Source organism: Triticum aestivum, chromosome 3A (genome assembly GCF_018294505.1).
Source record: "Triticum aestivum cultivar Chinese Spring chromosome 3A, IWGSC CS RefSeq v2.1, whole genome shotgun sequence".
NCBI classification, from domain to species: Eukaryota; Viridiplantae; Streptophyta; class Magnoliopsida; order Poales; family Poaceae; genus Triticum; species Triticum aestivum.
Window position 1 is genome coordinate 450123167 of NC_057800.1, and position 12047 is coordinate 450135213.

General features: G+C 43.7%; 2 protein-coding genes across 3 annotated transcripts; both read left to right on the forward strand.

The window, feature by feature from the left end:
• The first annotated feature begins 804 nt into the window (after positions 1–804).
• LOC123061608 (malate dehydrogenase 1, mitochondrial) lies at positions 805–4333 on the forward strand. The gene is made up of 7 exons (XM_044484786.1): positions 805–1118; positions 1195–1368; positions 2092–2260; positions 2358–2434; positions 2891–3015; positions 3131–3248; positions 3971–4333. The coding sequence occupies exons 1-7, from the start codon at positions 885–887 to the stop codon at positions 4109–4111; spliced, it is 1038 nt and encodes a 345-aa protein (XP_044340721.1). The 5' UTR covers positions 805–884; the 3' UTR covers positions 4112–4333.
• Positions 4334–5044: 711 nt separating this feature from the next.
• Positions 5045–10389, forward strand: LOC123061607 (GDSL esterase/lipase At1g28600). 2 transcript variants are annotated; one of them, XM_044484785.1, is made up of 7 exons: positions 5048–5654; positions 5778–5996; positions 6774–6922; positions 7035–7311; positions 9814–10076; positions 10187–10193; positions 10349–10389. In XM_044484785.1, the coding sequence occupies exons 1-7, from the start codon at positions 5261–5263 to the stop codon at positions 10372–10374; spliced, it is 1335 nt and encodes a 444-aa protein (XP_044340720.1). In that variant the 5' UTR covers positions 5048–5260; the 3' UTR covers positions 10375–10389. The 2 variants fall into 2 exon arrangements, with proteins under 2 accessions (XP_044340719.1, XP_044340720.1); XM_044484784.1 differs by having other exon boundaries at positions 5045–5654; positions 10187–10375.
• Positions 10390–12047: the final 1658 nt, after the last annotated feature.

Sequence of the window (12047 nt, forward strand, 5' to 3'; positions counted from 1 at the left end):
ACCCGAAGCCAACCGATGTTGTGTTTAATGACGTGCGGCTCGCGAACGAACGTGTGGCCGGAGTAGGTTTCTCGGCGCATGCACAAGTTTAATGGAGAAAGGCGGGCATACTGTAGCCGTTTAAATGCGGTGATGAGGCATGTCAGCCGGGCCTGCAGTGGGCGGCGCTCTCTCGGCCGGCGCACCGCTTCAATGCTGGTAGTGAGAAGTTGTGTCCGCTCTAGGCCGGCGCCATGCGGAGCGACCGCTCTACAACGACATGAATGTGGACAGCTGGCGCCGGGCAGAAAGCACGTGGGCGTGGATAGAAGGTTTATGGTAGGCCAGGGTAGTCAGTAGCGGGTGTGACATCGATCTGAACGCCCGCAAAACCCCCCACCATGTCTCCATTCTGTGGGAAAAAAACACGTCCGGACCGGTCTGCTGACTGGTGCAGGATCGTTAAATGGCAAAAGGCGTCCGGACCGCGCGGTCCGAACGGTTACTCGTGGTTTGAATGTCAACGTTGGAGATGCCCTAATATCATAAGTTCTTTTTTTTGACATCACCTTTTTTTTGACATCACCTAATATCACAAGGTTCATTGCACACGCATGTTTCTTGTAGTTCTTTTTTTAGAATCCTTTTTACTACTACTAGTAGGAGTAGTTTTTAAAAGGTATACTCATAGGAAAGAAAATCCCGGAAAGGTTGGATCAGAAATGGTTATCTCGAAACCCCCAAACCCTTTTTGCTAACGACTTTATTGTTTAGATCGTCCCATCCATCCACCACTTTGCTGGCTCCGTCTATACAATAGCAACACATCAGCACCCGCCCCGCGTCCACATCTCCCCCTTCACATCCATCGACCCAGATCTCACGCGCCGCCCAAGCCAGCGACGATGAGGCCCTCGGTGATGAGATCCGCCGCCCAGCTCCTCCGCCGCCGCAACTACTCCTCCGCGTCCGGGCAGCAGGCGCGGAAGGTGGCCATCCTCGGCGCGGCCGGCGGCATCGGGCAGCCGCTGTCTCTCCTCATGAAGCTGAACCCCCTCGTCTCCTCCCTCTCCCTCTACGATATCGCGGCCACCCCGGGCGTCGCTGCCGACGTTTCCCACATCAACTCCCCTGCCCTGGTACCCCACGCCCGACATCGCCCTCCTCGCGCTGCTCAGTTCGGTCGGATCTAACACATGGTTCGGGCTTTCGCAGGTGAAGGGTTTCATGGCGGATGATCAGCTCGCGGAGGCGTTGGATGGGGCCGACCTGGTGATCATCCCGGCCGGCGTCCCGAGGAAGCCCGGCATGACCAGGGACGACCTCTTCAACATTAACGCCGGCATCGTTAAGAACCTCTGCACCGCCATCGCCAAGTACTGCCCGAATGTAAGATTCTCAACTCTCTTCAATTTTAGATCTGTTGCTCGCGTGGTTGATTGTTCTGGCTACTCTGGGTGCGTGGTCTCGTTACAGATCTATCTAGTTCCTATTCAAGACCTGGACATTGCGTAATTCTGATTCGATGTTTGGAAATTGTAAACGGGTGTGGTTTGATTATCACCACTATGACCAATACTTATCTGCTGAATAGGCACGAACATTTTGCTCTATCACGTGTGTCTTGTTTAGGCGCTTGCAGTTTTGTATCTCCTGTTCGATGGTGTGGTTCCTTGGTCTATTCATTTTGTTTGTTGCAATGTTACTTGCATTCGAATGTTTGTGTATTAGCCTGGACAAATGAAAACTAAGTCATTGTTACTCTGGATTGCCTCGCTGTTTTCTCTTGAAAGTTACATTTTCTTATGTTTATAACTCTTCAGTGGAATATATATATATCATCTGTCCTACATGCTTGTCAGTTATTATCATATCTTCTATATTTTTATGCCCATTCCTCAACCTGTTGACTGAGGAGCCATATGGCCCATTCCTTCAAATTTTCTAACCTGTCTGTTAGCTCCAACCTCCAATACATAATGTATCCATTTTCAGTGTATGTTGTGTTAGGAAATCGTTATATGATACATTTAAAAACTGATGTTCCTCCTTTGTTACTTCATTTTGTTTGTATGCATCTTTCTATGAATTTGATGTGTTTCTGTATTGCAGGCTCTTGTCAACATGATCAGCAACCCTGTGAATTCAACCGTTCCGATTGCTGCTGAAGTTTTCAAGAAGGCTGGAACCTATGATGAGAAGAGATTGTTTGGTGTGACCACTCTTGATGTTGTTCGTGCCAGGACTTTCTATGCTGGGAAGGCTAATGTAGATGTTAATAGTAAGTGGTGACAGTATATGATCTAGCTGACTGGTAGCAAATGAAAGAAGAGTATGGTTGCTGTATTTTTGTCCTTAACTGGAGTGTTCTTTGGCAGCTGTGGACGTTCCTGTTGTTGGTGGTCATGCTGGTATTACCATCTTGCCACTTCTCACAGGTATTGACTTCTGTCACGTAATAAATGATACAGCACTATCGGAAAAACTATTCCACACTATAGCGCATAAAACCAGAAATGGGGACAGAACTGGTATGTTTGTTAGATTCTTATTCACTGTATTATGCTAGGACTTCCATGGTGAAATCACGCTGAGTAAAGAAATTAAGTTTTTCTTGACAGATAATGTTCATCTACTTGAAATGGGAAGTGATCATGTCTATAACAAAAGATCAATCATATTCTAGTATTCTTGCTCATTAGTGAATTCATTTGTGTGGACAACTGGACATATGAGTGTGTAGCTAGTTTAGTGTAATGTAAACACCATATTTACCAAAATTATGGAAGTGAATATGGTCTATCTAGGTTTATCTTTCTGGTTACTGTAATTGTGAAGTAGTTGAATAGTGTACATTTGTGCTATCACCCTAACCCTAATAACTCAACGGAAGGAAACTCTTTTTTAACAGGCAACTCCTTCAACTAATGCATTGTCTGCTGAAGAAATCAAGGCTCTCACCAAGAGGACACAGGAGGGTGGCACAGAAGTCGTTGAGGCAAAGGCTGGAAAGGGATCTGCAACCTTGTCCATGGCGTAAGTAAAAAGAAGATGAAAAAACCATGCTAACTGAGGATTGTGTGCCACTTCTCTAGCAATTTAGTGCCATGTTTTTACTTGTTTTGCTAATAAATTTGCTCCACCTTTGTAGGTATGCTGGTGCAGTTTTTGGAGATGCATGCTTGAAGGGTCTGAACGGAGTTCCTGACATTGTTGAATGCTCCTACGTGCAATCAACTGTGACCGAGCTGCCATTCTTTGCTTCCAAGGTACATGCTTATTTTGCTATGTGTGTTGTTTACTGCAGTTGTTTATATGGTTTCATTATGTAAATCTAGATGGTTCCAAATTTCATGTAGTATCAAAGCCATTTTTCTCTAGATTTATGCAGTGGTTGCTTGTCATGCATATGACATTATATTGCAATTTCTTTTATGATGTTATGCCTGTTGAAAATAGGGTGGCTAAGCTTTGTTTCCTGACTGGCTGGGTTATTAAATCCATTTTGATCATTTGGGTTTTTGTGGTGTATTTAATAGTAATTGCTGTTGGACTTTTATGGCACTGTTATCTTTGACATTTTTAATCTGCCTAGTTTGGATATGACCTTAGAATTGATTGCAAGTACTGCTGCAAAAAACTAGTCTTTGACACGCTTTTTGTATATTAGGCAATACTCCATTAGGCCATTTCCCCCTTTGCACACTGATCAACTTGCTATTTTTGCCATGTTATATTTTGATTGAGACAAAAACTCTTTGAAACGAGGCTCAGCATATGCTCAAGTATTCTTACTGTGCATTGAATCTTCTAGAGTATTCTCCACGCTGAATTATGTTCAAGTGAACCTATCTCTCCTTTGTGTGATGCTTATTGCCTAAGGCAATGTGATGGACTTGTTCGCCGTGTGGTCTTGCTGTTGTTTGTTCACTTTACAAACTGTTGACGCTGGTCATAGAATGGAATTTCATGATCCACTGATGTAACACAGGTGAGGCTTGGAAAGAATGGAGTCGAGGAAGTGCTCGGGTTGGGTCAGCTGACGCAGTTTGAGAAGGATGGGTTGGAAGCTCTCAAGGGCGAGCTCAAATCTTCAATTGAGAAGGGTGTCGCGTTCACAAATGCAAGTTAGTTAGGCCATTTTGCAGATTATAGCAAACCCAGGTCTTGTTGAGGGGTCTGTTGGTTTGGTCCAGTGCTTTTTCTGCCCATCATGTGGGCATTGAAGATTTGAGCTTTGCAATAAAATTTCCGGCGGCGTAATGCCACACATAACATAACTTGTACGAGAGGAAGCTAGTTTTGTGTCGAGCTTTGAACTGATAATGAACAATTGCTGATGCGTGGAAAGTCACTTGTTGTTCAACCGGTCTGCTTGCAAGTCTGTTGAATATTGATGATTTTTGTTGTGCTTTCAGTTAGTTCCAGGATTTTTTACTTGCCAAGATAATCTCTTGTCAGTCATTTGATGCTGCATCGTTCTGTAAGTGGTCATGATACCTTTATGCTCTAGTACTGTTAATCAATTGTGGGTATTTGATTCGCCACTCAATGGAAGCAAAGTATTTCTGTTTCAATCGCCTTTTTTCCTTCTGTGTGAAGAGATTTTCATGTCGGCCCATGGATAGGATTATTTGTGTTGCATTTGTCAATCACCTTGCATCATTTTGCAATAGTTATCTATCAGGATGTTGACGACGATGACAGTCAACTGTACTGAAATTATGGCAAACAATTGACATGGTTTTTTCTTTTTGGGTATACAAATTTGCTGCTTCACATTTAGCCAACAATGCGCATGCAGAACTGTCAGATACTATTTGACAACTTATGATTTTCTTTTTCCAATGTGCAGATGCACCTGACATACGATTTTCTAGCTTCCAGTATGACAGGTATACATCGCTTAGCGCCAGGGAGAGTTGATAGTGCAGCATCAACTGGAGAGGTCAGGAACATTGCACAACCTAAAATTAGGGAATGCTGCTCGACGGTCCTCCTGCCCCGTCGCTAATCGTGGAGCCGAGTCCACCTCATTGATTTCAATCATAGCCTCTTCACCCAAAGCCCTCAATATACGGAACAATATTGCTCCAGAATACATATTTTCGTACGATCACGCTACGTTTCCGGATCCGAGGCCCGTGCCCGTGCTGTACCTAGGATCTGGTGTACACGCAAGAGAAAAGAAAGTGCAGTATGATCTTGTTTCAAGGAAGGATCAGAGAGTACGCGTACAAACTGGGAAGGCGACAAGTGGCCGCTGACTTGTTGGCCCCGTATGCTATCTCGGGCTCCTTGGCCATTTGTCTGGACTCTGGCGACGGCAGTCCCGAAGTTTATAAAAGGCAGAAAGTCGCACCCTTGCACGCCTCTTCGAACAGAAACTGGCATGGCCATGGCTTCCTCTGCCTCCGTCTCCGTCTCCGGGAGAGGAGGAGGCTTCCTCTTGCCGGCCGCGGTGCTGCTAGCGGTGGCGGTGGTACACGCGCGGGGGGCGCCGTGCGTTCCGCGGGTGTTCAGCTTCGGGGACTCGCTGGCGGACACGGGCAACTTCCCATTCCTCTACGGCAACGACTCCCGCGAGCCCGCGCTCAGGACGCCCTACGGGGAGACATTCTTCCGCCGCGCCACCGGCCGCTTCTCCGACGGACGCCTCATCGTCGACTTCATCGGTAAGCCGCGCACCACCACACCGCCTCGCCTCCATCGATCGCTCGGCCGGCCAGCCGCGCACGCGCAGTATACTAATTTTAATTTGAATTCTGATGAAACTCGCGTGGGCGGGCGTGCCGCAGCGGACACCATGGGGCTGCCGTTCGTGCGGCCGTACCTGAGCGGGCGAACCGCGGAGGACTTCGCGTCCGGGGCCAACTTCGCGGTCGGCGGCGCCATGGCGCTGGGCCCGGACTTCTTCCGGGGGAGAGGGGTGCCCATGGGCGACCGCATGCACCTCGACGTCGAGATGAAATGGTTCCACGACCTGCTCGATCTGCTCTGCCCCGCCGACCGGGCTGGTAATCCCAAATTTACTTCCTTCTCTTTCTCCTTGCCCACACAAGTCTTTTGACCTGGATTTTTTCGCTAGTATTAGGGAGAGAAAAATTCTACTGGCACCGGTGTGAGGCTGCTGCTGGGAGTAGTAATATTTGTTGCAGAAGATGTTGAAATTTGTACTGCTTGAGTTTCACTACAAACCACCATCACATATGTAAAAACTGAAATGGAAATTATACTCCCTCCGATCCATATTATGATATTAATGTCACTGATTTAGTGCAATTTTTATACTAAATCAGCGACAATTAATATGGATCAGAGGGAAAGTTGTACTACTATCAAATCAGCGACAATTAATATGGATTGGAGGGAAAGTTGTACTAAATCAGCGACATTAATATGGATCGAAGAGAAAGTTGTACTAAATCAGTGACGTTAGTAATATGGATTGGAGGGGTATATTTGGTCCCCATTAAGAGATTTACACGAGATGATTATTAAGTCACTGGAACAGATATGATACATTAATTTCAGAAATCAAATACTCTGCAAGGGGAAACATTATTTGTAATTCTGCATTATGATGGGACTGCAAATAAATAATAGCAAAACTTGTAGTAGCAGCTTTCCTTTGGGGATTATTTTACAGCTCTACCAGATATGACTATCTGTAAATTTAATGTGAGCCCGTGGATGTTCAACTACTGTAGAGCGCATAAGTCAATACTTTCTTGATAGTTTTTAAACTAAGATGCCATTGTTACATATGGCTAACAACACTGTTTCTTAAACAGATTGCACGGGCATGATGAATCAATCTCTCTTCTTGGTTGGAGAAATTGGGGGCAATGATTATAACATACCTCTTCTCTCTAGGGTTCCCTTTGAGAAGATTCGCACGTTCACTCCGAGTGTTGTTGCCAAAATTTCTTCTACAGTCACTGTGAGTCATTTACTGCTGATACAATTGTTGTCGCCACTGTTACTACTTGAATCGCAACTCAAGAAATTGTAAAGGAGTACATAGTTAGTAATGCACATGAGTTCATTTACAGGAGTTGATTGGTCTGGGAGCCAAAACATTGGTAGTTCCTGGTAACCTCCCCATTGGGTGCGTTCCAAACTACCTGATGATATTCAAGAGTGACAAGAAGGAAGATTATGAGCCAGAGACTGGTTGCCTACGGTGGATGAACGAATTCTCGAAGTACCACAACAGACTTCTCATTGATGAGTTGGAAAAGTTGCGTAAGTTTCATCGTGGCGTGTCAATAATCTATGCCGATTACTATGGAGCTGCTATGGAGATCTACCGTTCCCCTGAACAATTTGGTGAGTCCCTTCTACTTTGTAGTTTATAAATTAACTTGTAATCTCTCCGATCCATAGTTGTACCAAATCAGCGACAATTAATATGGATCGGAGGGAAATACAAGAAATAGACATTTATACTAGTTTTTTTTAGATGAAAAGGGCTCACCGCCCCGGCTCCATTGTATTGACAATGAAACCAATATATCCGGTACACAAGGTTTAGTGAAATACAGCCCACAGAGGAAAACTTCAAACACGCTGCCTCAGCAAATAGGGAAAGGACCAAATTTAAACAGTTCCGAAAACAAGCAATTCTGACCAATACAAGAACTACAGCTCTGACCAAACTCTCCCCCAACTCACACACGAGCGCCGGTGGGGATTTGGAGTAGCCATCTGCCGCAGAAGACCCAGAAGCTCATGCAGATTTCCCAGCTTCAGAGGAAAGTAGCACCAATGCGCACAGCGAGACAGTGCTAGCCGGGATCTGGCCACAGCAGCAGCGGAGGGTCTCTCGCTAGCTTTTCCAGCTTCTTCACCAGAGTCACCACTCTCTCCCTGGCAGGGCCTGAGCACAGAACCTCCCAGGCAGACAAGGTGGACGCAGTTTTGCTCCAAATAGCCTGCATGCCAGACCACAACACACGGTTGAAACACATGTCATTTCGATATTTCCAGAGGGCCCAAAGAGCTGCTGCATGAGGTATAATATCAGCAGTTTTAGTGTTATTTACAGACCACCAGTTCATGAGTGATACCAAATCTAGATAATTGGCATACCCAGTGATATCTGAAAGCACTCTCCAGAATTCAATCGAAACAGCAGAGTCAAAAAATAGATGATGACAGTTTTCAGATTCAGTACAAAATAGGCAAGAAGCATCAGGGATGTTCTGTCTTTTCTGTAGGTTATCCCTGGTCAGGACTTTAGTTTAGCTATCAGGCAGAGAAAAATCTGAACTCTGGGGGGAATTTTAATCTTCCAAGTTAAAGGAATATCAGTAGGAAGAACCCCCCTAAAATTAATGATACTGTAAAGGGATTTGACAGTATAAATGCCCTTCGAGTCATAATTCCAGACAATGGAATCTTCACTGTCATTAAGCTTTAGATCTTTCACAATATTGAGAAGATCATTCCAAGCCTTAATCATATCTGGAGAAAAATATCTTCTAAAAGTGTTCTTCAAGTGTAAGCCATCCCAGACTTTGCTAATAGAAACATTGTGATCATTAGCAATAACATAAAGGCCCCAAAATTGAGTAGCTAAGGTAGAGGAACCTATCCACTGATCTTCCCATAATCTAGTCCTCAAACCATTGCCAAGCTTCCAGGAGTATCCAAATTTAGTGGCTTTGGCATCCCACAAAATCCCTTTCCAAAAGGGTGACACACCAATAGAAGAACTAGCAAAGATGTTGGGACTTTGGGTCCTGTATTTAGAATGTACAATCTGTTTCCAGATTTTACCATTATCCATATGTATTCAAGAACCATTATCCATATGGTATCTTTAAACCCAAGTAGCTAGCAAACATAGGTTCAAATCAGCAAGGTTGACATTTATACTAGTAACATATTGCTTTCTAAATCACATGAGCCCAACATCATTTTCTTTTGATAGCAGTAGGCAGTATCTCCAGAAATGACAATGCAAATAGCCAACTACTCTCTCCGTCCCAAAATAAGTGTCTTTGATTTAGTACATAATAGAAGTGTGTTTAATTGGGTTTCTTATGAAATAATCTTACTAGTAACACAATCAAATCACTATTGAGTAAACATAGCAGAAGCTTTCAGAAGTGCCATTATTGTAACATCAAGCACAACTTGGTTTTGTTTTGGTAACATAAGGTGATATCAGATAGAGTACCATTATTTACTCTTAATAATTTCCTTCTGTATGTTTATTCAGTGTCCCTGTAGCTACTATAGCCTAAATACATGATTGATATGTACTCCCTCCGATCCAAAATAAGTGTCGCAGTTTCGAACTAGGGTTAGTTCAAAATTAGTTCAAAACTGCGACACTTATTATGGATCGGAGGTAGTATTAAACATGACATCACTTTGATTGAGCTTCAGATTTGAGACGACAGCTACTTTATTTTTTTGGAAAATCTACAGGAGCACTGTCAATTCCATTAGAAGAGTAGAAAAAAGGAACTTAGATCAGGCCAAACCCTCATGTACGAGGCTTTGCCTAGACAAAAGGAAGAAAATGATCAAGGAAGCTAACCCCCATCATCCTGTACAACCCTGGAAAAAGCTAACTCTTTCAACCTCACCATTTCTTTGATCTTGAATGTTGTGTCGCTAACATCCTCAAAGATTCTGGCGTTTCGGTCTCTCCAAATCTGCCAAGCGCTTATGAGACGATGCCATCGAAACACTTCCTGGATGCTACTTTCACTAGATAAACTAACTATGCTTTAGTGCTCCAAGAACACATATATTCATCGACAAGAACATGTTTTCCTAGTTGATACCATGCTAAACATTAACACATCTATTACTCAGGGATCGATCATCCTTTAGCAGCATGCTGCGGTGGAGGAGGACCCTATGGTGTGTCCATGACTGCAAGATGTGGATATGGAGAATACAAGGTGTGTGATGATCCACAAAAGTATGGATCATGGGATGGTTTCCATCCCTCAGAAGCTGCATATAAGGGCATCGCAATTGGCCTTCTAAGAGGAACATACACACAGCCTTCAATTTCTACCACCATCAGTTCATGCCCACAACTTACTGAACTCGGCTCTTCCGTTGAATACAAGGTCCTCTATGACTTGTAACTCTGTAACTTAATTTTTTTGTTACTATTAATTAATTATAGAAATATGTTTACTTAGAGATGTACAGATTGTGACATTTTGCCTGATTACAGAACTGCGGTACTGTTCCACACCTCACGGTTGTTGCTCAAGTGATTGGCTGGCTTTTATTTTTCGTTCACTTTTTATAGCACAGGTTTTATACATTGTTGTTCTGTTGATCCGCCCTCTTAAATAATTTTTTTTCCTATAATTATTTGGTCCTAACTTCGTAGGGTCCTTTTCCCCCCCTGTTGTTTAAGAGGAAGTAAACACATCGGTTGCTCATCTTGGCTGCTTGGCTGGTGCGGCTGAAATGTTGGTTCTTCTATTGCTGCTTTGGTAACTCATATTTTTACTTTGTCACATTAGTTAGCGATAATTTCTGATCTCCTATATAGCGATCATCCCTGATCCCACATCATATTCTTCCAGTACTAGGTGGTAACAAATACTTGGAAAAAGCTTCGCAGATTCAATTTTATTTTAACATTTCTCATATCTTTGTGTTGAGTTGTGTTCACAAAAACAACAAGGGATTTACAACTTCACAGAAACTAAGGGTGATTATCAGAACATAGAAATAGTAACAACACATGACCAAAATGTCATGGTATCTCAAATACAAGAAAAACGGATGATTTGTTGAGGATAATCCTTTGGATGCTACGGATAAAAATGTACCCCCTTTGTAAAGAAATATAAGAGCGTTTAGATCACTTAGTGAGAGTGATCTAAGAGAGAAGGGAGAGTAATTTGTAGACGCTGTTATATCTCTTTACAGAGGGGGTACCAGTAATTTCATGTGTTGCCTGATCAAAGAGAGAAGGGAGAGTGGAAGACGCAAGATACATTGAAACTTTGAAAAGAATTCTCCCATGAGGTTAGAGGTCATGTTTGGTTTCCTTTAAAATTTGTAGAAGAAAATATTACCATGTGAAATTCCTTGAACACGAATTTTTACATGGGATTGCAATCCATCAGTTGTCCTCCAAAATGCATGTCTATTTGCTTCCTAATTCTCCATATATGAGAGAGTTTTGGGCCACCCTCCAATCCTCCATCTTGAGTTTCTGGTTCTACTACTGGTGTTTCCCGATTAAGGGCCTGTTCGGATCCTCTCTGCTCCACAACTCCTCTCGTGGAGCAGGCGGAGCGGCGCCAAACGCTCTAGCTCCGCAGAGTCTGAAGCGCGGAGCGGAGCTGGCTGCGGTTCAATTTTCTGGAGCAGGTAAAACGGAGCTCCGTAGATCCGGGAAATGAAGGAGTTTGTGGAATTTACAACGACCTGCCACCGATAAGTGAAACACATACCGGTTCGTGTGATATGTCTCTCTCCCGCTTGTACGTCTTCCGCTCCATAATCTTTCTTGGGCCAGCTTTTCTACACGAAAGGCCCAATTAGTTATGGAAGCCAGAGTTCGGTTGCCGAACACGTTTCATTGATCGGGAAAGCTCAATCAGAGCACGAGCCAGCGAGCGGAGCGCGGATTTAAAGATTTGGAGGAGCTAGGCTATTGCCGAACAGGCCCTAAATGAAGGTCGTTAGGTACCGCCGTACCGCCATGGTAACACCTATCGATTCTGTTGTTGGGAACTAGCAGGGGCAAGGGGAATATCTGGCTGAGGAGTTAGAGGAACTTCGGCAACTCTACTTCACAAGATGTCTCCGCTTCAAAAAAAAAACTTCACAAGATGTCTTTTAGCGAAAAGAAAAGGATACAACCATACAAGTGTTACAGACCTGTATCTTTGTAATTATTCATTAGGTTCAACAATATGGACATTTTCTGACACAAATTTGATAAAAATGTTCACTGTTAAGGAAAATGCCAAAGCAGTGGACTTCATTGTATTGGAGGCAAAAATTTATAAGCTTAAGTATACGGAAATGGTAATGCGCGAACGTTCGCTGAGAATGCAGTCCCAGCGACC

Excerpts from the sequence above, each read along its gene's own strand:
- LOC123061608 (XM_044484786.1), top strand. The coding sequence starts at position 885 with ATGAGGCCCTCGGTGATGAGATCCGCCGCCCAGCTCCTCCGCCGCCGC. Across the intron at positions 2,261-2,357 it reads GGCTAATGTAGATGTTAATA|CTGTGGACGTTCCTGTTGTT; the intron begins GTAAGTGGTGAC and ends GTTCTTTGGCAG. Across the intron at positions 2,435-2,890 it reads CAGGTATTGACTTCTGTCAC|GCAACTCCTTCAACTAATGC; the intron begins GTAATAAATGAT and ends CTTTTTTAACAG.
- LOC123061607 (XM_044484784.1), top strand. The coding sequence starts at position 5,261 with ATGCTATCTCGGGCTCCTTGGCCATTTGTCTGGACTCTGGCGACGGCA. Across the intron at positions 5,655-5,777 it reads CCTCATCGTCGACTTCATCG|CGGACACCATGGGGCTGCCG; the intron begins GTAAGCCGCGCA and ends GGCGTGCCGCAG. Across the intron at positions 6,923-7,034 it reads AAATTTCTTCTACAGTCACT|GAGTTGATTGGTCTGGGAGC; the intron begins GTGAGTCATTTA and ends GTTCATTTACAG.